At 43.8% G+C, this 22,192-nt stretch overlaps 1 protein-coding gene across 1 annotated transcript; it reads right to left on the bottom strand.

Moving 5' to 3' along the window:
- Positions 1 to 2,565: 2,565 nt before the first annotated feature.
- TNN (tenascin N) lies at positions 2,566 to 21,155 on the bottom strand. Its single transcript, XM_042873710.1, has 17 exons — positions 20,707 to 21,155; positions 19,491 to 19,868; positions 16,848 to 17,111; positions 15,774 to 15,959; positions 15,227 to 15,316; positions 14,286 to 14,549; positions 13,203 to 13,466; positions 12,181 to 12,444; positions 11,120 to 11,383; positions 8,678 to 8,808; positions 8,017 to 8,149; positions 7,080 to 7,231; positions 5,953 to 6,049; positions 5,125 to 5,292; positions 4,288 to 4,451; positions 3,441 to 3,754; positions 2,566 to 2,915 (listed from the first exon to the last, which is right to left on the bottom strand). Exons 1-16 carry the CDS (start codon positions 21,116 to 21,118, stop codon positions 3,608 to 3,610), a joined length of 3,378 nt encoding a protein of 1,125 aa, XP_042729644.1. The 5' UTR covers positions 21,119 to 21,155; the 3' UTR covers positions 2,566 to 2,915; positions 3,441 to 3,607.
- Positions 21,156 to 22,192: the final 1,037 nt, after the last annotated feature.

Genomic DNA, 22,192 nt, shown 5'->3' with positions numbered 1-22,192 from the left:
AACTGCAAACAAATGCTGTGCCTCTAGCAGTTGTGTTTATTTTCATGGGGAAATTTTTCTTGTATCTGTTCCCTGGCCGTAGATAAGACGCTGGGAGGGCTTAGTGGTCAGATGTGCTGTGCCTCTCTGCCTGCAGACAGCTGTGCAGCTTGAAGTTTTCTTAAAGAAACAGCTTAGCTTAATCAAATTTATTAGCCTCGCCTTGTTAATGAACACAGTCAAGCTCCTCTCCCCAAGGGCAAAAAGTACTGGGAAAAAGAAAAGCAGCATTTCAGGCTGCAGGGAAGGGGTTTTTTTGTTTTTTTTTTTTCCCCCTCTGTGTGAAGGCTCTGCAGCACAGGGTGAAACCCAGCTGATTTCTATCAGACAAGTATTTCGTGGTGTCTGCAGCTCCTCGTAGCTGTCTGCACTGGGCATGAAAAAGGAGCTGAGTTCTTCCAAATGGCACGGTGGGCATCTGTACCACTAAGTAATTAATCCCTCCATGAAAACGAATGAAAATAAAAACTGTCTCTCACCTGGATGCTGCACTGAGGTCCTGCACAAAAGCCACAGAGCTCTGGGAAGGACTGGCAGGAGGAGGGGGGGCTGGGAGGAAGCTGATATTAATTTTTGATTGTTCCCTGGAACAGCCCCAGGGATTGAAAGGGTGCCAGAATTGCCCCATATAGTCCCTGAAGTCCCATTAGGAGGGGAGAATTGGATTCTCAGTAACCATTCTTCTATTTCTTCAGTCAACGAAGCCTGAAGCAGCAACCAAAAGTAGGGTGGCTACTTTCCAACCAAGTGCCCAGTGTGGTAAGACACTCCCATCTTCTCCTCCTGTGGCCCAGTGAATGCTGAATTACAGAGTCCAGTGCCTTTAGGAAGCAGCCACCTCTCCCCAACAGCAGCATTTTGCAGAGTCCAGCCCTCTGGATGGAGCAGTGGCCATGCTGAGACCCTGATAGAGCTGGGTTTGCATGACCCATCAGCTGCATAGTCCTGGTCAATTCAGTGATGCCAAGACAGCACATCTTCTTTCCAGGATTCAAATTCTACCCCAGGCATGTTGCAAACCCCTCTGTCTATGAAATTTAAGTGATTTTCCAGCAAGGCAGAGGCTTTGAGAAGTTGTTCTGGTCCTGAGGTGTTTGGGGTTGGGTACAGCAACAAAACAAGGGCACTAGGAGGATGTGATTTTTTTTTTTTTTTTTTTAAATTGGACTACTCCAGGAAGCCCAAATCTTTAAACCAGACCAGCCGGCTCCTGCAGTCAAAGAAACTGCTTTATCAGAGCAGTCCCAACCTTTAAATCTGTGATACAGTCTGATTAGCCCTCAAAACATCTTTCCATGGAGGCCAGCTGGATACAGGACTGGTTCTCCTAAAGCAGCACGAAGAGAGGATGCCATCCTGTGGCTGTCTGGAAATACTGGCTTCCCACGTAAGCTGTGGTCCCTGACTACCCTTCCTAGTGAAGGAGACAGGCCTGCACTTCAGAGAAACAAGTGCCAATCCAGAAGCTCCTAGTAAGGTACCTTTCTTTTCATTCTAAAATACAAAGCTCAGCCTTCTTAAGAGAATATTCTCTGCTCCCAGGTAAGATTCAGGTTTGGAACGCAATTGAGCTTTGTCTTTGCAGTGCGCACATGAAAGTGCTGCTGGGAGAGATCACATCTGTTACCTTTTAGAGCATAGGCTTGCTTTTAGAGGCTCAGTGTAAAACATTTAATCCTCAAGTCCCCCTTAGTTACCTGCTCTCTGGCTGACCAACAAAGTGAAACCTGCCCTCATCTGAGCAGTGCAGAGGAACCACTTCAGCACAATACTCTCCCCCTCCTTTTCCCATTTCCTTCCCTCATGCTCTTAAGACAGAGTTGCAACTTCAAGTGCAACTTTCCTCCTTCACTCATGCCAAGGGGAATGGATAGCCTAATGCAGCTCTGCTGAGTCTCTGCCTGCCCACTCATGCAAGTAGCATGGAAATGGAAGTAAAACAAAGAATTTAGACCTCACTTGTGAGAGACAACTCCCTGGCTAGCTCACCTCAGCAAAGTCCTAGCAGCCAGAGATCAGTTACCTTCTTTGCAGTATCAAGTAATGAAGTGATCACACAGAGCCCCATCCCCATTTTGGAAATTCTAGAGAACTAATTTTCACAGCACTAGTTTTTCCACATTGCTCTGCAATGCTACAGGCCTGGGTATTGCTCCACCTCTGTAAATAAAGCTTAGTTCAAACTGAGAAAGAATAATAATTCTGACACTCAAAGCAAGGAAGACAGAAATATTTTAAGACCTCCTTTATCTGCAATTTTGTTGCTTCTTCAGAGTCAGAGGACTCTTTAAAATGTATTAGTCAGCTTAGCACTGGGATAGAAAAAGCCATTAAAGCATAGGACAATCATGTTCCAATCTGCTCAGACAAGCAAGCCTTTAAGTAAGCACCATTTGGTGAGTTCCTATTTCTCCCCTGCATGAGGCTGGTGGTCCAGAATTTAAATATCTGCTCAGAGTGAGAAAGTAAGACTTCTTTTTTTTTTTTTTTTTTTTCCCTCAGACCATAAAGAAAACAGCTAAATGTGAAAACAGCTACTGGAGCCTCCCTGAATCTCCAGACACCCTGAAAGAAAAGCCTAAGGGAGAGTGTGCAGGTCCATTTAGTTCTGTGATGCTAATTTTAGGGCTGGATGACAAACATTACCTTTTCAACATCGCTATCTATCTACACTGCTAATGAAAAAGCAGAGGCTGGCAGATGGGATGGTCACATGGAGAATTTTCTTCACAGTCTGTATTGAGCAAGGATTATACAGAGGTTTGTGATTGTGAGACACGCTCGGAGGAGAGTAGCCCTTACATTTACCTTCTTTGGGGCATCACCTGGGAGTGTGAACATTCCTTTACTGCATGTCTCCTCAGGCTTTACTTTGGCTGGGAAATAAGAAGAAACAAGCTAAATATATGTCAGGATATTACCCTGGAAAGATGTTGTATTGGAGGTTGAGGAACCCAGACTACAGGCTTTGCTTGCATTAATGAGGCCTGTTGTCAGCAGCTTGACAACATTTCCCAAATCTCAGTGCCTTGATTGGAGAAAAAGAAAGAAGTGCTGCACTCCAAATGATGAGGGGAACGGAAAAAAAGAACCACTGACCAAGAGATGAGGGAGAAAACAGTCTCAGAAAAGCTCTCTAATGTAAATCAGAAAGATTTCATTTTTCAGTGAGATCAAAATGAAGTTCTTTGAAGTCTGAACTGGACAGAAGTCAGAAGGACAGAAATCAGGAGTCAGCCAGCTGGGTTTTGAGAAACAATAACGTGTTAAAGCTTGTTTTATGAACAATTCATAAAAGTTGCACACATTGGATCAAGCAGGTCCTTGTCACGTTTAACCAGGAAAGCTACAAGTGGCATGCCGCCCACAAGTCCCCTCCCAGTCTCTGACAGAGCACCCACCAGGACCTCCAAAGGCTGGAAACAGGCTGGGCTGCAGATTCAGAGACTTCTGGGTCCAAGCTGGGTCAGCAGCTGCTTCCAAAGTAGTGGAGGAAGTCATCCAAACCTAATTTTGTTAACAAATACCAAATCATAATCTTCAGGTGCTGTCATGCACAGAGGACAATTTAAAATGTGATCTTCTTCGTTTTTCCTCGTAGAGATCTCTTCTTCCTTGCCAAGACTGACTCATTACTAGAAGACTGAGGACGAATCTTCATCTCAGTAAAAGGGATGGAGAACTCATGGCCCTTCCATGGCTCCCAATTCACTCCCTGCAAAAAGACCATATAATTTCTTTTAGTAAAATACTTAGACCAGGTGTTTGGAGTCTGCCACTGCCCCTTCTAATGCCATTTCATCTTTCCACAAACAGAGACGTTGTTTTCCACCAGATTTTTTTTTTAAACCATAACCACAGTCAGTATTCTAGATGCTCCTAATACAAAACTAAATCTCTATCCATACAATCTGGAGCTCAACAGGACTGTGTTATCTTCCAGCACAAATCAGGCTGTACAAGGAGATGTAAACAAGGAACACACTGAAAGCATCCGACTTCTTTTCCCTGTTCTTCTCTGAAATTAAGACAGCTCCACCTTAGGTGTCTCTGTCCACCACAAGAAACAGGTTTTGAGCTTAAGCCCTTCAGATTCTAGGAGAATCCATGAGTTTCTTTATGGGTCATTATCCTTTAAAACAAAATGAGTTCAAATAGCATGGGCAACCTGTCCTGCTGCAACTCCCCCCTCCATATGTTTTTCCCAGGCTAGAGAGAAGAGCTGACAGTCAAAGCTCTGCCACTCACCTCACTGTGCTTGCTCTCCCCATATTTCCCATTGAGGTTGGCCAAGTGGCAGTTCTTGTACCACCACGCACCATGGTGCGTCAGAGCACAGTTGCTGAGAGCCACATCATTGTCTCTGTCCCACGTTGTGAACTTCCAGCCATTGTGGTAAGTCATTGCATCTCCTAAGAGAAAGGATTACAGGCATGGGTAAGAGTAAGGGTGTGCAGTGGCTCAGCCCGAGCATTTCATGCGGCCTTCATTAGGCAGAACACAGAAGGCCTGTCAGGAAAAAAGCAATGGCATGCAATAGATGTAGAAAATAATTTCTAATTGGCTGCTAATAGAGGGCACGTTCATGGACTGGATCCTCTGGGGCCTGAAGATCTCAATCTCAGGGCAGTAGGGTAACAAAGGATAAGTGGAAGACTATGGACACAATAGCAGTGGTAGAAGCCAGCACCAGGACTACTACTGCTTAGCAAAGTCTCCTTCTGAACAAAAGCCACTTTCTTTGCACTTCTTAGCTGGGGAGCCCCAGAAGTTGCTCCTCCGTGAATTGATAATCTCATGAAAATGCTTCAGGTCTGCCTGTTCAGCTGTGGTGTTTCAATGGGTCACAGAGCAGCTCTCTTCTCTGTGAAAGAACAGCTTAATCGTGTCCTCAGCAGAAGACAAGTCTGAAGGGGTACATCTCCTCAGTCCTCCTGGGAAATACAGAGTTCTCTCTTCAAAAGGAGGGACATGCAATCTAACTTCAACTAAGGAGCTCCCACGCTACAGGCAAAACAAATACTTAAATCCCAGCACTTGCTCCCCTGCATGGCGCAGACAGAACACGTCTCAGGCACTCCTCACCAGCATTGCCTCTGTAATTCCCCACGGACAGCCTGTATCTCTCCCTGCTCGAGGCAACCTGGAAGAAGTCATAGACAGCATAGGCAGACTCGTTGGCTGTCCGCAGATCCACCCGCAGCTCATAGTGGATGGGGCTGCTGCTTGTGAGATTGTGCAGCTGGTCAAGACCTAGAAAGAAGGAAACTACTGTTAAAAGGGAAAGGCCTGTTCACCTTTGCAGTCCTGGAATCTCACCCCGTGGCCATTTTGGTTCGATCAGCTATTTCCTGCCTGCCTCCCATATTGCTTGATGCTGTCATGACATTGTGCCAAGTTTATGCTGTCTTATCCCATTTTCTGGCAAGAGATAGCAATGTCAGAAAAAAGAAAAACAAAAAACAGTTTAAAGCAGCACAGGACAGACTGTGCAACAGTATTTTTCCAAGAACATTCAAAGACTCTTGCCCCAAAGACCTTGGCTTATTTAGGGCTGGATTCTCTGATGCAAGCAGTTATCTAACAAAAAAAACTGAGCACACTGTGTTTTGTGTAATAGCTTAGACTGTGCATTTTCATTAACACAATGTCTTTATTTCTCCTTGCATAGGAGCATGCATGCCTGCAATAAATATTTCCTCAGTTTGCCTTGTTCTGCGACTGTTATAAATACCAAAGATGCCAATGGAAAGACTTAGCTGGCCTTCAGAGATACTCATGGCTTAAATGGCACTTCTAAGAAAGACATAACAGCTGACAAGTCAGGACTGCAGACTCAGCAGGGTCTGACCATTTCAGCATTTAGACGCCTCTACAAAGCTGATCTGCAGCAGTCACACCCTTGTACTGTACCAAGCCAAAATTCCCCAGTGGGATCTCCAAAGCCTTCCACATAATTTTTCCAGCGTTTGTAGAAATCCAGTTCACCACTGCTCCGCCTCTGAAACACCTGCAAGGCAAGGATTGCTGAGTGAGAGCTCATGGCAGATATTTGAGAGTCAAGGAGGGTGGGGGTGAAAAATCCTCATCCTGATCCAAGTACAGTCAGAAAGGTGAATTGTTTGGGAACAGATACATCTAGTTAAAAGGTATGCTGCAACTGAGCAGGATACATTACCATTTTCTGATTGCACAGAAGCACCTGGGGTGAGTACTCTGTAGTACAAATTTTGCACTTTTCCACAAATGCCTGGGGGCAGCAAAAATCCCAGTGTGATCTCAGCACCTGGACAAGTCAGGCTTAGGGTCAAAACCCACAGAGACACCTAGGTATCTAAATTTCACCAGAATCCATGGGCCACAGGCAGTAACACACAATTTGTTTCAGTGGATCACTGAAAATAAAAGGTAAAGAAGTGAATAAAGACATTTTTATTTGTTTGTGTAGGGAGTCAGCTATCAGAGAATCTCAGATTCGTTATCTCACCCTTATACAAATTCACCACCTCAAAGCGTCTGTGTTTCTGCCTCCAGCTGCTCTCCATCCAGGGGCATGCTCACAGTTCTAGCATTTAAAATATGATCATCAGCTGAACTGCATTAACTGTCCATACTTGTAGCCTTTCACATTGGTCAAGATGAGATAACAGAGCTTAGTCCATTCATTACAAAAGACTTTTAAGTTGCTCTACCTTGCCTTGCACTTTCATAGAAAACTCGTGTGCCCAGCTAGCAAGAGGTAGCGTCAAACTGGCATTGCCTCAGTCCGCAATAATATAAGCCTTGAGTCACATTCATGACTAAGCAATCAAAGTTCAGCATCCCCTTGTTTCTGAGCCGTCCAGCCTTCCACAGTATTCCTGCTCTCGGTCTGAAAGGGTACAACAGCATCCGCTCCCTTCCTAAAACATGCTCCTCCATCACAGGAGGAGCTGAAATACAGCACAGTAGACCAAAAGGAACATCAGCTAAGCCCATTACCAGGTTCACTTGATGATGCTCATTAAAAAAAATTTAAAAAGTAGCAGAGAATCACTCACTATCCACCCGCCTCCATCAGTGGTCATGTCACAGTACACCTGCATGGGCCTGCTGCCATTGCCATTGAGATAAATGGTGTACAGGCCGCTGGAGATGTTTCCATTCTGCTGCATCTGGGCACAGTCCGCAGGGTACGGGTAGAGGAAGCTAACTGGGAGAAGAGAGAGCAAAGCTGGAGGAGCCATCTCACACCCCTAGGAATCTCTTATGGACAACAGTACTGGAAGAGAAGTAAAGAAAGCACCCAGCTGCATCAGCAGGTAGCTGTTGGCAGCCTTCCCCACTGCTCAGAAGCTGAAGCATGGATGGGGTCACCAGAGGCTGCAGGAGATGCTGCCTTGGGTCACAGTGAGAGCAGGAAGAGAAATCCTGGTTTGTGAAAGTGGGAACGCCAGTAAGAAGGCATTTTATCCGCATCTCACAACCTACCCACAATTGGCAGCCTCTGTGAGGACCAGCTCAATATAAGAGGCACCCACATCAAGGCATGAGAATATTTGACTTGCTGGCATCCAGGCATACATTTCCTGATCTCTGGAAACAACCAGGCAGCTACTCGGGACCACAACAGTACTTACACAACTGCTGGCCTATCATTACTGTGACAGTGCTGAAAAATCCCTAGCCCGTTATCTTCTCTCCTGCCCAATGGCAACTCACCAGGAGGCTTTGCCCTGCACTTGACCAGCAGGGTTTGGCAGAAGCATTGACCAGTGTGGGCAATTTCCTCTTGCACTATCCTGTTGGGATTCCAAAGCTCTGGACAGTGTGGCTTAGAACAGAACCCAGCCAGAAGACAAGTTTTCAACTCACTAAACAATTTGCTTCTGATCACATTGTTTCCCAGAACAGGAATTCCTTCTCAGACCTCAACCATAAAGACACAACAGCTGCAGAGCCCACGGAGCAAGTGCAACACTCAAGACCAAATCCTACCTGTTGAGAAGGTACCGACTGTCTTTCTGCTCTGGTGATCTCCCTTATAGGCCATCACAAACACAGTGTACTTTGTTCCTTGTTCCAGTCCTTCCAGCACAAACTGTTGTTCCCTAGGACCCAGCTGCACTTCCTGCCAAATAAAACAGACTGAAGATCAACCCAACTCTGTACAACACTTAGTTTTTCTGGACCACAGTGCCTCACACTCAGTAACTATTTATAGGCTTTTCTTGTAGGAGTTCAGATAGGCATACACTAGCTGCATATCTTTAAGACATGAAATCCATTTCCTCAGGAGAAAGGTTTGATGCAGGGTCTCAATAAACACTGTTAAAATACTGAAGACACTGTGTCCCTGGTTAATGCTGCTTTTTCATGTAGTAACAAGTTAGAAAAGGGAAGTGAAGCAGTAAACTTGTTCTCTGCGTCCTGAAGATCTGCTGGAAAGTGGTATCCACTGTCTCAGAGTCTCTCCACAGCTTCTACTCATAACAGTAGCACATTTCCTCAGGCTCTGCCTCCCCAGGCTAATAATGGCATAGATTCCACCTCAAAATTATTTACCTGTGGTCCATATACCCACAAGATTCAAATGTCAGAGCCTATAACCATAAGGGTGATGTCAGTGAGTTCTGCAGGGCTGAGGAATTCACTGTACCTTGCTGGTGCCATTTTGACCCTGGTAGGTCAGAGTGTAGCCATCAATCTGTGCTGCAGGAGGAGCCCAGGTAACTACACCAGTAGTCTGAGTCACATCAGACACATGGAGGTTCCTGGGAGGATCAATCTCTATTGAGAAAGAAAAGAAAATTCAAGTCCCTCTGCATAAAAGAAATACAGCAGTTCCTGTGCTAAACTTGGGCTGAGCTTTGCAATGCCTGATCCTGTGAACTGGAAACTACAGAAGTCACTCAGTGAAGTTTGCAAGCAACAGAAGCCTACAGCAACCATGGCAAGATCATCACAGATTTGGTTTGTGGTTTTGTGAGCCCTGCAACTGGCTCAGCTGTATAGAGACTCCCAGGGGCTGAAAGCTCCTGACTCATCTGTCTGAGAAGTCTGACAATTATTTTTAAGCAACACTAATTCACAGCAGGTGTCAAAAAGCATCTGTCTTACAAGATACCCATAACAAGGCTCCAGTGCTTCCCTCGTGATAAAACCAAATTGCTAAGCTCATCTGGAAGTAATAACAATGGAAGCAGCCTCTCTCAAATTTTCATCCTATGCTTGCTATTCTGGTGTTTTGGGAACGTCTTAGAGAAAACAACTTAAGCAGTAGGACTGTGTGGCCTTCCACATTTTAGAAAGAAGGCATTTGGTGGGCAGTGCTAGCCTTGAGGGAAGAGTGCTCCAGCCCTGAAGAATGCCTGAGTTTATAGCAAACTAGAACTGAATAATTCAGAACACTTTCCTGTTCTTCCATGGACCTCCATGGGAGGTGACAAGCATGCCACTTAGCTTGCTCATTGATTCAGTTCTTCTCTGTATAAGCCAAGCAGTAACACTTCTCATATCTTGGAGAGTGTTATGAGAACAATCATAACAGTGATTATAATGCAACAATGAAATATTACAAGTTATGAAAAGGCCACAGAGGAAAACAAGGCCAATATTTTGGCCTTTATTAGATAAACAAGAAGAAGAGAACAGTACAGCTTCTCTACATTCCTGGAGTATGGGGCTACTGCTTAAAAAAAAAGACATAAAAACAGAAAAGAAAAAAAAATAAATCAAAACATCAGATAAATTGAATCAACAAAGACATTAACTCTTAAGTTGACAGAATGTGCTGCTTAAAAGTTGAGTTATTCATTATAAATGAAATCCACCATTCACTGAGACAAGCATTTGTTTGTTATTAATCAACTCCTACTTCATACAAGAGACCACCACACAACTGCTTTAAATTAATGACTCCATTCTTATGACACGTGTAATAATGTATTACTCATTACATGTGTACCACTCCATGGACAGAAGAGGGAGCTAAAAGGTGCCAAATCCAACGCGAGAAGCAAGTGCTGGGAAGCCTCCAGGCAGGACTTGAATTTTACAGCACTGTTCCTGCAGCTTCCCCAGGTGAAGGATATAACTGCAGAATAGCTCCCTGCTACAGCATATTTTAGGAATGTTAGTGAGTAAGCAGCCAGCACGTAGAGTTAAAAACGTGTTTGTTTTTTTTCAGGAGTTGGATTATTTTACCAGAGGTGTCACATTTTTTTTTTGAAAAACACCACCAAGATGGGGGAGTGGGGGGAGGGAAAGAAAAAAAAAGAAAAAGCACTTTTTAATGGGCACGGATATTTCTAAAACGCCCCTACTGAAGCTAAATGCATTCCCTCTCTGGGCAGTTTCAATTCATGTGAAATTTCTAGGTGCATCCATTTTCATTCTAGTTGAAAAAAAAAAAAAAAACAACTTCAATTTACTTAAATTTTCCTTAAATTTTTCAGTTAAAGACAGGCTTAGACACTTGGCCTTAAGAGATATCCTTTTATTTCCACGTGCTGCCCTTGCCCTCTGCAAGCACTGGGGATCTGTCTGGCACCTTGCCCTGAGTTCAAGCTTTATCTTTTCTATCTCACACCAGCTTGACTCAGAAACTAAGAAAAAGCACATTAGCAAGGCCAACAGATATGGAGTGACCCTGAAATATTGCCAGAACACCATCATCCTTATAGCTGATTGAACAAGATAGATTTAAGCCTGTTTTGCAGTCTCCTAGGACAGTCTAAGGTCATGAGTCAAGCCATTATTTTTTAACTGCCTCCGAGTCTAAGGTGGTTTAACTTTGGTTGTTAAATGTCTGTTATTGTTACACTTGATAGCAGCGTACAAAGCAGTGCATGCTTTTGATTAAGAAGTGAAATAAGCTGTGTACTCAGCTGTCACCATTCTGTGTTCTGACATCTGTCTCTTCTACAGCAGCCTCTAATAGCAGTTTCTGTTATGTCAGGCTATAATCATGCACTTATCTCCAGAACGTATTTACCACAGTAGATCTTCATTACCCAGTAATGCAAAGAGAGATCATGGAAATGTAAATTAACAAACAAGTGGGGTTCTTCTACTCTGCTTCTCTTCTCCCCACAGTTACCTGTCAGCGCATCAGTGCTTGCCCTCTTGCTCTGCATGCTTCCCAGCTCTGCCCAGAGATGAATGGTGTACTTCATGCCTGCTTTCAGTCCTGTCAGAGTTGTAATGCTCTCAGCCTTCCCCACTTCTATTTCCTTGGTGCCCCCATCAGCAGAAGTGTAGCTCACGATATACCTATCTATGGGAGCTCGGACGCTATCCCAGGAGATTGTGGCTGAGTCTTCTGTCACTTGGTCAGTTACCAGATTCTTTGGGCTGTCCAATTCTAAAAAGTCAAGTGTAAAGTATGAAGTATAAGGAACTAAAACACACACATGTTGCTCTTAAAAGCTTTAGCTTTCTATAGCCCCATGATACAGATGATGGACACCGTGTCTGCCTTCAAGCTAATCAGGATAGTGAGACCGGCAACCTTCTCTATCTTTTCCTCATTTCTAGAAAGCTGCCAGGCAGTCAGTTTTCAGCCTAATTAAGCATCCAGATCCTGCAAGCAACGGCCTTCATGACATGAAGTGAATTACTGATACTTGAGAGACTTATTCTGGGCTCAAAAAATTCTTCACCCTCTTGGGTTGTGGAAGATGAGTAAAGTGGGGCTGCCTCCTTCCAAGCCTTGATTCACTGGCTAATGCCATTCTTATCAGTGGCACATAATTTTAAGTAGGATTCAACAGTAGTATTCAGTAGTATTCAACAGTACTGTGGAAAAACACTCAGCCACACCTACAGAGCTCAGAATATCTGGAGACCAAAACCAGCACATATGGCTGGTAAGTGAGGGCTACAGTGCTTTAGCAAAGCATAATGAAGCTCATACTAGTCTGACAGTTTCTAAATCAGTTTTTAGTTCCTGCAAGCAATTAAAATCTTTTCTCTTGACTTGAGAGAAGGCAGTATTTCTACCCGAAGCTTGAAGTGCCTGTAGTATGAATGTTTCCACATCATAAGCAAGCACAAGATAAATTGCTGTCTAGTACAGGCTGCAACAGAAGGAAGCAGGCAGGGTAGAAACAGATCTCCTTCACAACATAGGACAGAACCACAAGGATTCTTCTAGAATACCTGTCACTGCCTCAGTGCTGGTTCTCTTGCTCTGCCGCACTCCCTTCTCTGCCCAGAGGTAGATGACATATTCAGTGCCAGGTTTCAGTCCTACCAGAGTTGTGGCAGTCTTGTTCTTCCCCACTTCTATCTCCTCAGTATCACCATCGGCAGAGGTGTAATTCACCACGTACTTATCTATGAGAGCCAGAACCCTGTCCCAGAAGATGGTGACTGTGTCCTCTGTCACTTGATCAGTTACCAGGTGAGTGGGGCTGTCAATTTCTGCAGAGAAGAAACAGTCAAGAACGCAAGATGTCACAATCAGGCTGGGTTGTGACACCACAAGACTCCTTCCCCTCTGGGGCTGGTTTCTCCCTTTTTTTTTTTTTTTTTTTTTTTTTTTAAATTTTTTTTTTTTTAAGAGACCCAGGTACTCTTTTACTCATTTCTCTTCAGCAAGTCCCTGATTAAGAGCATGGGTCTTGTAAATGCTTACAACTGCTTGTAATGGATACACTCATCTTCACAATGTTATAAGCCAACAACGGGCAGAGCACTCTATCATCTTTACCAGGACTGACCACAGAAGAGAGAACAAAATGGTAAGAACAACTGAGGAACTTGGACGAATTATCCTGTTGCAAGAAAAAAAAAAAATAAATCCTGCACGCTGTTACTCTGCACTTCAAGTTGCCCATCTGCAAAAAGGAACTGAGCATTTACTTAACCCTTGAAAAAGGACAAACCAACAAACCAAACTAAGACCAGACAAATACATGATTGATGCGAGAATGGAATAGCATCATTTTCACAGGTGAAGACCACTAACACAATTAATCACCATGCAGCCTATCTGTAGTACATACTGGTAATTATGATCTCTCTGTGATAAAGTTGAATGGGCTTCACAGCAAGATGCTTTAACCCAAAGATTGTATCTCTTAAGCTTGAATTTCCCTTTGTCACAAAAATGAGAGACTTATTCAATGTTAAGGCAAACCCAGACTGTAGCTTATACTCTCAACCTACTGCCCTCTTACCTGTCACAGCCTCAGTGCTGGCCTTCTTGCTCTGTTGTTCTCCCTTTTCTGCCCAGATGTGAATAACATACTCCATGCCTGGCTTCAGTCCTGCCAAGGTGGTGATATTCTTGTCTTTCTCCACTTCTCTCTCCTCTGTATCCCCATCAGCTGAGGTGTAATTCACTCTGTATCTGTCTATTAAAGCCTGGACTTTGTTCCAGGAAACTGTGATTGCATTCTCTGTCACTTGATCAGTCAACAGTTTAGTGGGGCTGTCAATCTCTGTAAGTAAAATTCTTTGTTAGAAGTTTCAGCATAGCACTGTGGTAATCACAATGGTCTGAAGATACAGACAACATAAGTTTTGTAGGCAGAGGCAGTATATTTTATTAGACTAACATATATTTTGAAAAACAGATGAGCTTTGGGAAATTATTCTGTGCCCAAAGATCTGGAAAGAGCTTGTATGCACAAAGACATTTGTAGGTAGTCAATAGAATCTGCTCCTGCATGGCCATGTGAGAATACATCAGGCTTGATTATAAAAAATGAACAAAGCAGTGCTTTGAGGGGTTTCCCAAAAGAGCTGCAGATGTTGCTCACATGCCCTTACAACTGAGTATCCCTATCACCATGTGACTGTCCTGTTAAGGAGATTTGATTCCCCACACAATTTCTACCTTATGCCATGAATACGAATATATTTCATTTTTCCTTTTTAACAAACACTGTCACGATTGACTCTGCAACACTTCTATGATCTCACTTTACTACTGGGCAAGGTCACAAGAACATCTTGGAGGTGGTTGATGGTACTTTTAAGACATTTTTAATGTATCACAGTTCTAAGGCTTTAGTATTCATTGTGTTTAACCATTCTCTGTACTGACAAAACTGGTGCCAAGCCATAGTGTCTCCACACAACAGGACTCACACAAAGAACTTTCTGCTAAGCTGGAGATTTATCAGTCACACTGATAAGAATTAAATGAATTTGACTTGCTAAACTTGTGCAATACAGAAGCTGTACTGAAACAAGTAAAATTAATAAAGGTCTTTGAAATTCAGACCCAGTTTACTCCTGCTGCCACTGCAACTTACCTGTCAGAGCTCTGGTGCTGGCTTTCTTGCTCCTGTGGGGTCCCTTCTCTGCCCAGATATGGATGGTGTATTCCATGCCTGGCTTCAGATTCAATAAGGTGATGATGCTGTTTTCACTGCCTACCTCTGTTTCCCGGGTGTCTCCATCAGCTGAGGTGTATCTCACCATGTACCTGTCTATGGGAGCCTGAACTTTATTCCATGAGACAGTGGCTGTGTCCTCCGTCACTCGATCTGTCACCACATTGGTTGGGCTATCAATTCCTAAGAACAGCATTTTGAAATGCAGGATTAGGAAAGTCCATATAAATTCAACCACTACAATACTTCTCACGGCATGAGAAACTGAAATTTCTTCAAGATTCCTTTTGTAATATAATGAATAGCTCAAAAATGTTTTGCCATATTTTTGAAGAGCCTGAAGCACCAATGAACCGACAGGTTTTCCAGACTTGTTTAAACATTCAGCATGCACTACTGTTCAGTTCACAGTCTAATAAACAGAAAAATGATGCTGCAGCCAGGGAATACAGGAAGGAAGAAGAATTTACCCTCCTCCTTACTGTTCCTAGGCTCAGGAGCCAAACAAATCGCTAGCAGCTAACAGCTGCAAAACAGTCAGCAGCAGCAGCAGCCATACCCAGACTGGAAATCATGTGTACATGGTTTCAGTGAGGTCATCTTGTCAATCATCTGGTTAGGGAACTCAACCAGCAGAACCTCCTGAGCTCATTTCAGATTAAGAGTAAAGTAGGTTTAAAAATCAAGGGCTAGCTTTAGTGTTTAATAAACAGAAACAAGCTTAAATGAGGTAATAGCAGCCCTGACAGCAGTATGCATGAAGAAACAGTAAACTGAGTACCTTTCACATTGTGACCTTGACAGAATTGTCCCTAAAATCTGTAGTAAAATCATTACCATAAAAGAAACATTCCACCTACCTGTCCTGCCACTCACTGAGGATGGTTTACCCTCTGTATCATCTTTCACAGGTATGACAGTAACCTCATACTCCATGCCAGGTTTTAGGCCTGTAATCAGAAGGTAATTTTTCTTAAAAGCTGTTTTGTTTAGTCTCCCCAGTTCTAGGTTTGTAGCAGAGAAGCATTTAAAAATGTAGATATCTATCTAAACTTCCTCTTGTCTTGAGAATGCCTTGGAAGCATTCTTGGTCCAGTCTTGTCATTAGGGTCCGTATTAACTATAGCGAGGATTTCTGTAACATTGGTATTTCCAGTTCTGAAATAAAAGAACATGCTTTATTTTGTAACAAGGATAGAATTAAAGCTGTCAGTCTTGAAAGCTGCTATCCACAGTGCACAGAAAATTTCTCCCTGTTGAAGGACTCCCAGCAGATCTCATCCTGGCATACAGTGGCCTCAAGGTGAAGGAGAACACAACAGAGAAGAGTCATCTCAGAACTGTGATAAAGACAAATCACTTGTACCATCTCTGCCTGCCCAATATGGAATAGTCATAAGTACTCACCAGTCATGATGTGTCTGCTCTTGGGGTCACTGCTTTTGGGCACCATGACCTGCTTCTCATCCATGCCCACCAGGGATCTGAATTTCAACTTGTAATAATCCACATCTGTTGGTGGGTTCTCCCACTCTACTTCCAGGAAATACTCCATCTCCTCCGTCACCCAGATGGCACTGAGTGCAGATGGGACTGGGAAGGACAGAAAAGCGTGCCAGGAAAAAGCAGCACAACCATCAGAAGGTGAATATAAGATAGGAAGTTGCTGAACAGACCTTCTCCCTCCTCAGATAACTGCTCTGAGACCTAAGCCATTTTCCTCAGCCAAACTTAAGATTTAAGTGAGTATGGCACAACCACTATCTCAACAGGAGTTGTCTCATCCACAATAACACTCTGATTCAGGAGTTCTCTGGCTCTCAGCTCTCAACCTGTTACGCTAGAGCTAAGAAAAAATGTCAAAATAACCCGACTTTTCCATGTTTTTACCAAGTGCAGGCAGACAGCATGCTACCAGCTACTAATAAAATGGCATTCACTTATAGAGAGTCTGCTTCAAATTCAGTCTTTCCACACCCAGCTCGCTGTTCTCAGTAGCATCTGATTCATTCAGTCCTATGAGGAGACTATGAGGAAAGTTTGCTACTGAAGGCATGTCTGGCAAGTGACACTTAGAAAAGATGCCCTCCCTACTTTGAAGTCCCTCCTTCATCCAGTCAAACAGTGCACTACTCTTAATAACATGCTGGCTTTTGGTATGCTTCCTGCAGTGGGCAACATCATTGATTCCCTGGAATTCAGAAGTGTCTATGCCAGTCAGATTTGGAAAAGATAAAAGGAGACACAGGAAATTTGCAATGCATTCAGTTCCAGAAATACAGATCTATAAGCAGATTCTCCAAAAGAGAACAATAGCAAAAAAAAAGAGATAAGGTCAGAAAGAGGTACTGCTCTCCAGCATTCAGACAGGATCTTGCAAGCTCCAAGCTTGCAAAGCCAAACCATTTACTCTGTTTGCTTAAATCTAACATGAAAGACCTACAGATTTCAACTCTGAAAGAAAGGTCTGTCCGTTCCTACCTGTACTTGCTTCTAGTTGCACGGGCTCACTGGCAATCCCCTTCTTCACATGACGAAGTGTGACATTGTATGTGGTGCTAGGATGGAGACCTGTAATCTCATAGCTGAGCTGCTCTTTGGGCACATGGACTTGTTTCTCCAGTATCTCATGCCCCACTGGGTAATAGCTGATGAGGTAATTATCCACATCAATCATTTGATCCCAGCTGACAGCCATGGAATCCTCTGTAGCATTCAGCAGCTGCAAGTTCTGAGGAGCAAGCACTAGAAGAAAAACAAACAGAAATACTGCAATGAGGATGATGGATTACAATCTGGTCCAGGACTCAGTGAAGTCACAAGGATTCTATTTCAGCAGGCTGCAGCAGAAGACAACTTGTTGCTCTGTGAATGGATGAAAAGGCTATCATACAGAAGTCCTTTGCATACGGACAGCTATAGTTCCACTAAGAAGTGCAAACTGAGACCACCAGGCTCTGCAGAGACACAAGCCCATTCAGAGTCCATCTGCAAAGCAAACATTCACCTCCTTGTCAATCTAAGTGAAAAAGTTGCTATTTTATTATTCCTTTTATGGAGTGAAAAGTAACTCCTGGAGAGTACCAAGTCCAGGAGATGGAAAGGGAAGCTCCTGGCCTGAAGCAAAAGGGTTCCCACAGACCCTACTAACGTGAATTAGGAGGACAGGTGGCTGTGGGCCATGCCACAAGTCCTTCTTGGGCTCTGCTCGTGCTCATCAATCCCTCTCCATCAGGTAGCTTCTCCTCCAGAAGCAGACTGAGGCCATAATGGAATACATGAACAGGTACTGAACAGCACATTCATAGATTCAGTGATGGCTCATGAGAAGCTCTCTTATTCTGCTGAGACTAGCCAGCTCTGCTTTGTTTTCTTTCCCGTTTTTCTGATTATAGCATCAAAACACAGAGTTCCTCATTAGATCCATGTAATGCTGAGATACCAAAAAAACACAAACTTCTAAGGATATTGTCATTTGAAATTCCTGTTTTATTCATCTACAAATATCCCACAACACTATCTTTGAGCAGCCAGTAAACTGAAACTCGAGAAAGAGCACAAGTCAGTATCTGCTATTCAGCATGCCCTTCTCATCAATTTTCCTTTGCAAGGAATTGCAAGCACTAATTATACTGTTGCGTGCTTGGGAATAAGTTCTAGATGATCAGACATGCCAGTTACCATGGCAACACACAACAAGATGCTTTTTCATTATCTGAGATACATTAAAAACAAACAAACAGAAAGAACAGTGCTCAATTTAAGTTCCCAGGTTACAAGAATCTAATCAAATGGAACAGAAAAGGAGAAAAGGCAATGGGGCAGCTATAGAAAGGGGACAACTTGGCTACAGGTGCTGACACAAGAAGCATTTGATTGTGGACTTAAAACACTTTTTAACTGGGAGTGAAAGCCTATTGTTAGGAACATCAGCAAAATGGATTGTGCAATATACACTAGCTCTGCAGTGCTTGCTCACTTGTATACTCAGAATAGAGGCCCCTTTCACAGCCTATAAAACAGCTGCAGGTGCTGCATAAGGAAGATGACCCAAGGATGAAGCCAGCCAGCCCCTTAGTGAGGCTGCACTGAGAAACAGTTCTCTTCTTGCTACTACCTCTGTAAAGGTGCTGGCCTGAGCTGCAAATCCCAGTCTGCTGAAAGGACAGGAGAGTGCTGCAGCCATAAAGAAAAATGAGTAGTGAGGAATGGATAGCAGGAGTGAAACTTCCATGTGCAGCTCTTGTTTCAGTGAAGAATTTGAGCTAGTAGGCTGTATAAACGGTGAGTCTCTAAGCAGACAGGTCGAGTCTGAGAGGTGAGGGATGACAGGGAGCATTAAAGACTTGCCAGTAAGGTCACTGCGAACCCCTACTGAGCACCAGCTGCTGCTCAGTGTGTGGTTGTTACTTACCTCTCCTTTCTGAGCAGCTGTGAAAGATTAGACTAAGCACAGAAAGCAAGGTGGCTTTCAGGGCACAAGGTTGAGGGTTAAGGCCTGGAGTATCAGCTTGTGGTTATAGGGAGATTATAGGTTTTTCAGAATACACACCAAGCCATCCAGCATTAAGCAGAGACTGTTGGATGCACACTTCAAGGTGAGCTCAGTCCACCTTCTCAGGCAAATCCTTCTGCCTCATAATAGAATATTGTAAGAGTTTCCTAAAGCCCTTGCTTTCAAAGGGTGGTTACTTAATGGCTTTACGCATCTTTCATCTAACAAGTTTTTATCAAATCAACTACTTCATCAGCAAGCAGCACACACTACAGCAGCCATAATTTCACCTTTTATTATCTCACTTATATGTCAAGAAACAGATTTAAAGTTCCATCTTTAATTACAGGATCTGTACTTTGTTAAGCTCTCTCCTTCAGCCACTATCCACATGCATGTGCTAGCTTTGCCTTAACCTGTGTTTTCCTGTTTTCTCGATCCAGAAACACTTTCCAGGCAATTCTTGAAGACATGGGACACTCACAGCCATCCCTGAGTACAATCCCAACAGGAACTCAGAAGGGACTTCGGTGATTCCAGGCCTGGTTTGCCCAGCACTTCCTCAAGAGACAAAAGGGAAATGCAGAATGAAAGTAAGAAGGGAGAAATAACTCACAAGCATATCTTACCCTGGGAGCAGTCAGGGCCAAAGAACCCCTCATGGCAGTAGCACTCTCCTGTGTCACAGAACCCATTGCCACTGCAGTCCCCGGGACATCGTTTCTCGCTGCAGTCCTCTCCGATGAACTCCTCATAGCACAGGCAGACCCCTTTAGCTGTGTCACAGATCCCATTGCCGCTGCAGTTCTCAGGACAGAGCTGCTGGCTGCAGTCCTCACTGAAATAAGGCTCATCACAGATACACCTCCCGCCATCACAGTGCCCGTGGCCACTGCAGAGGTTGGGGCAGGTGGGGCGGGAGCAGTCACTGCCCTCCCAGCCCTCTGCACACTTACAGCTGCAGGTCTCATAGAGGAACATCCCGTGACCGCTGCACTGTGTGACACCTGGCCACAGCAGCACCACAATGCACAACAGCAAGGGTGATGCACAGAGAGGAAAAAAAAAAAAGGAAACAAACTGAGGAACAGATCAATGAGAAGGTGAGTTCAAAGTCATTAAAGTATGACTATATATGGGCTGAAGAAGAGCTGAAGATCACACAACCACATGCCCCTGGTCCAAAGAGGGTCCTGCTCCCTCTTGTCTTTCCCAGTGCATTTGTCTGGAGTCAGCAGGAGTGCAAAAATCCACTAACACACCAATCAATTAGAAGGCTTTCCACAGCCTCTAAGCTGAGTTGTAATTTAAGCTCAGCACTAATCATCGCTGTTATTATGAAAATGGAAAGTTCATTATTCCCATGTGCCAAGCAGCTAAATTTGATAGAGAGCAAGTGACTGCCAAAAAAAACATCACCAGGAACTGCTCTTCTTTTAGACAGGTATTGAGGAAGAAACAAAACCAGCAGTTCTCAACAAATGCAAAATTCTGGAGACAGAAATGAGAAAGGAAAAGATGGCAACAAATTGCCCCCTTCATCTTCACCTCTCTCAGAGTTCCTCCATTTAATCCTCTCTCTCACCCATGTGAAACTCAGGAACTCTTTCCTTCCATTGCTAGGAGATGACTGGGGGAGATTTCCTCTGCACTGGTTCTAGAAGTGGTGCCTTCTACCACATTTTGGGACCTTCAGATTTCCCTTCCGATCACAAAACCACCATTCTGTCTGCACTTTGAGCTTTTCACTCTCATAACCCTTACAAAAGGATTCCAGTCCCCATCTCTCCGCAGAAAACAGGCTATATGTAGAAGACAAAAACAGATACTTCAATTGTTACATACCCTGGCTTCCCCCACAGCACTTCTGAGGGCTGCAGATTTCTCTCAGTTCTGCAACTTCTTTCTCTAGCTTCTCCATCCTCTCAAGAAGATCTTTAACATGGGCCAGAGTTTCACAGCTCGCTTTGGGTGCATGCACATGGATGTTGTGCCTAAAGATGATATCCTGCTCTTCATTTTCCTCAGCCTCACCAGGATCTAGCTGCACCCCACTGCTGCCTTCGTGCTGCAATGGATCCGCCTCTACCTTGATCTGGGAGGATGTGGGCAGGTCAATCTTGTAGGAATGGCTGAAGGATAATCTTTGACCATTGCTGGTGCAGTTTTCAGATGCAGGAAGTTGAATGGCAGATGCCTGAAGAGTACAGCATAGCAGTATCCCAAGAGGGAAGGCAAACCAGCTCTGGAAATCCATCCAGTAGGTTTTCAGAGGAAGCACTGACCCCTGAACTGCAAAGCTGCTTTCAAGAAGAAGGAAAGAAGATGTAAGAAATGTGATCATAAAGCTGGCATTCATAGTTTTCCACAAGTACTCTGCTTTGATTCAGCATAAGGTTGGTAAGTACCTGCAAAAGAGTCACACTGTATGAATTAGATCAAGAGTGCTTCCAGACCCTCCTGACTAGGAGCTTTAAACTTGTATTTCTTAAACGAGACTCAGTATTGCAGTCCAACACAACTATTAACTATGCCATAACCCTTTTCAGCCCTACACAGCTAAAACAGTCAGTCTTCTAGTCAGTGCTCTACATTACAATTACCAGTGTCTTCTGGTCAGAGTAAGAGATCTCCAGCAGCACCTCAGCTAGCATGATTTTCAACTAGAAGCTTGATGGCCTGTCCACAAGAAGATCTTCACTGAGATCAAGCAAAGGGTATTGATTTCATTTTATTTTTATATTAATTAAATAAGACAATCATCTCTGCTTCTCATTCACAAGCAGCACTCTGCTAGTCTTCTTCCTCCTTCATTCAGCACTTACCTAGAAGATTTAATTTCCTGCAAGAGGAATGGGGAGAAAGGGTACGTTGTGCTGCTGAGGTAGGGCTTCTTCCTTGCCTCCTTTATTTCCAAATCTGGAAATGAGGAGCCAGAATCCAATCCTTGCCCCTACAAAGCACAGACAAAATCCCTTCTCTCAGCACTAAGTGCTAAACAGCATTCTGGGTTACAACATGATGTCATTACTAAGTAGGGCTTCCTGAGAACCACAAATTGATCTCAGACTTTCCTCGGCATGGAGATCATTTATGAGGAAAAACCCTCAGACATATGGATTTCTGTCAAGCATAATGAAAGAGGAGGACAGCTATTTTGGCTTCTTCATCATGTAATAAAGAGATTTTCCCCTGCTGTTAAAACGAGCGGGTTTAACTGACTCATTGTGGAGAATATCATGTCATACACATAATGAGCAATAACAGGAGACCAAGGAAAGGAAGAATTTAGGAAAGAATGCCTAGAAGTCAGGTCTGTGAAGCTAGAAAA

The sequence above is a fragment of the Lagopus leucura genome, unplaced genomic scaffold, assembly GCF_019238085.1.
Source record: "Lagopus leucura isolate 7727_CA_CO unplaced genomic scaffold, USGS_WTPT01 Super-Scaffold_100009, whole genome shotgun sequence".
NCBI classification, from domain to species: domain Eukaryota; kingdom Metazoa; phylum Chordata; class Aves; order Galliformes; family Phasianidae; genus Lagopus; species Lagopus leucura.
The sequence above is the reverse complement of the archived record's forward strand: the minus strand, read 5'-3'. Positions and strand labels throughout refer to the sequence as shown.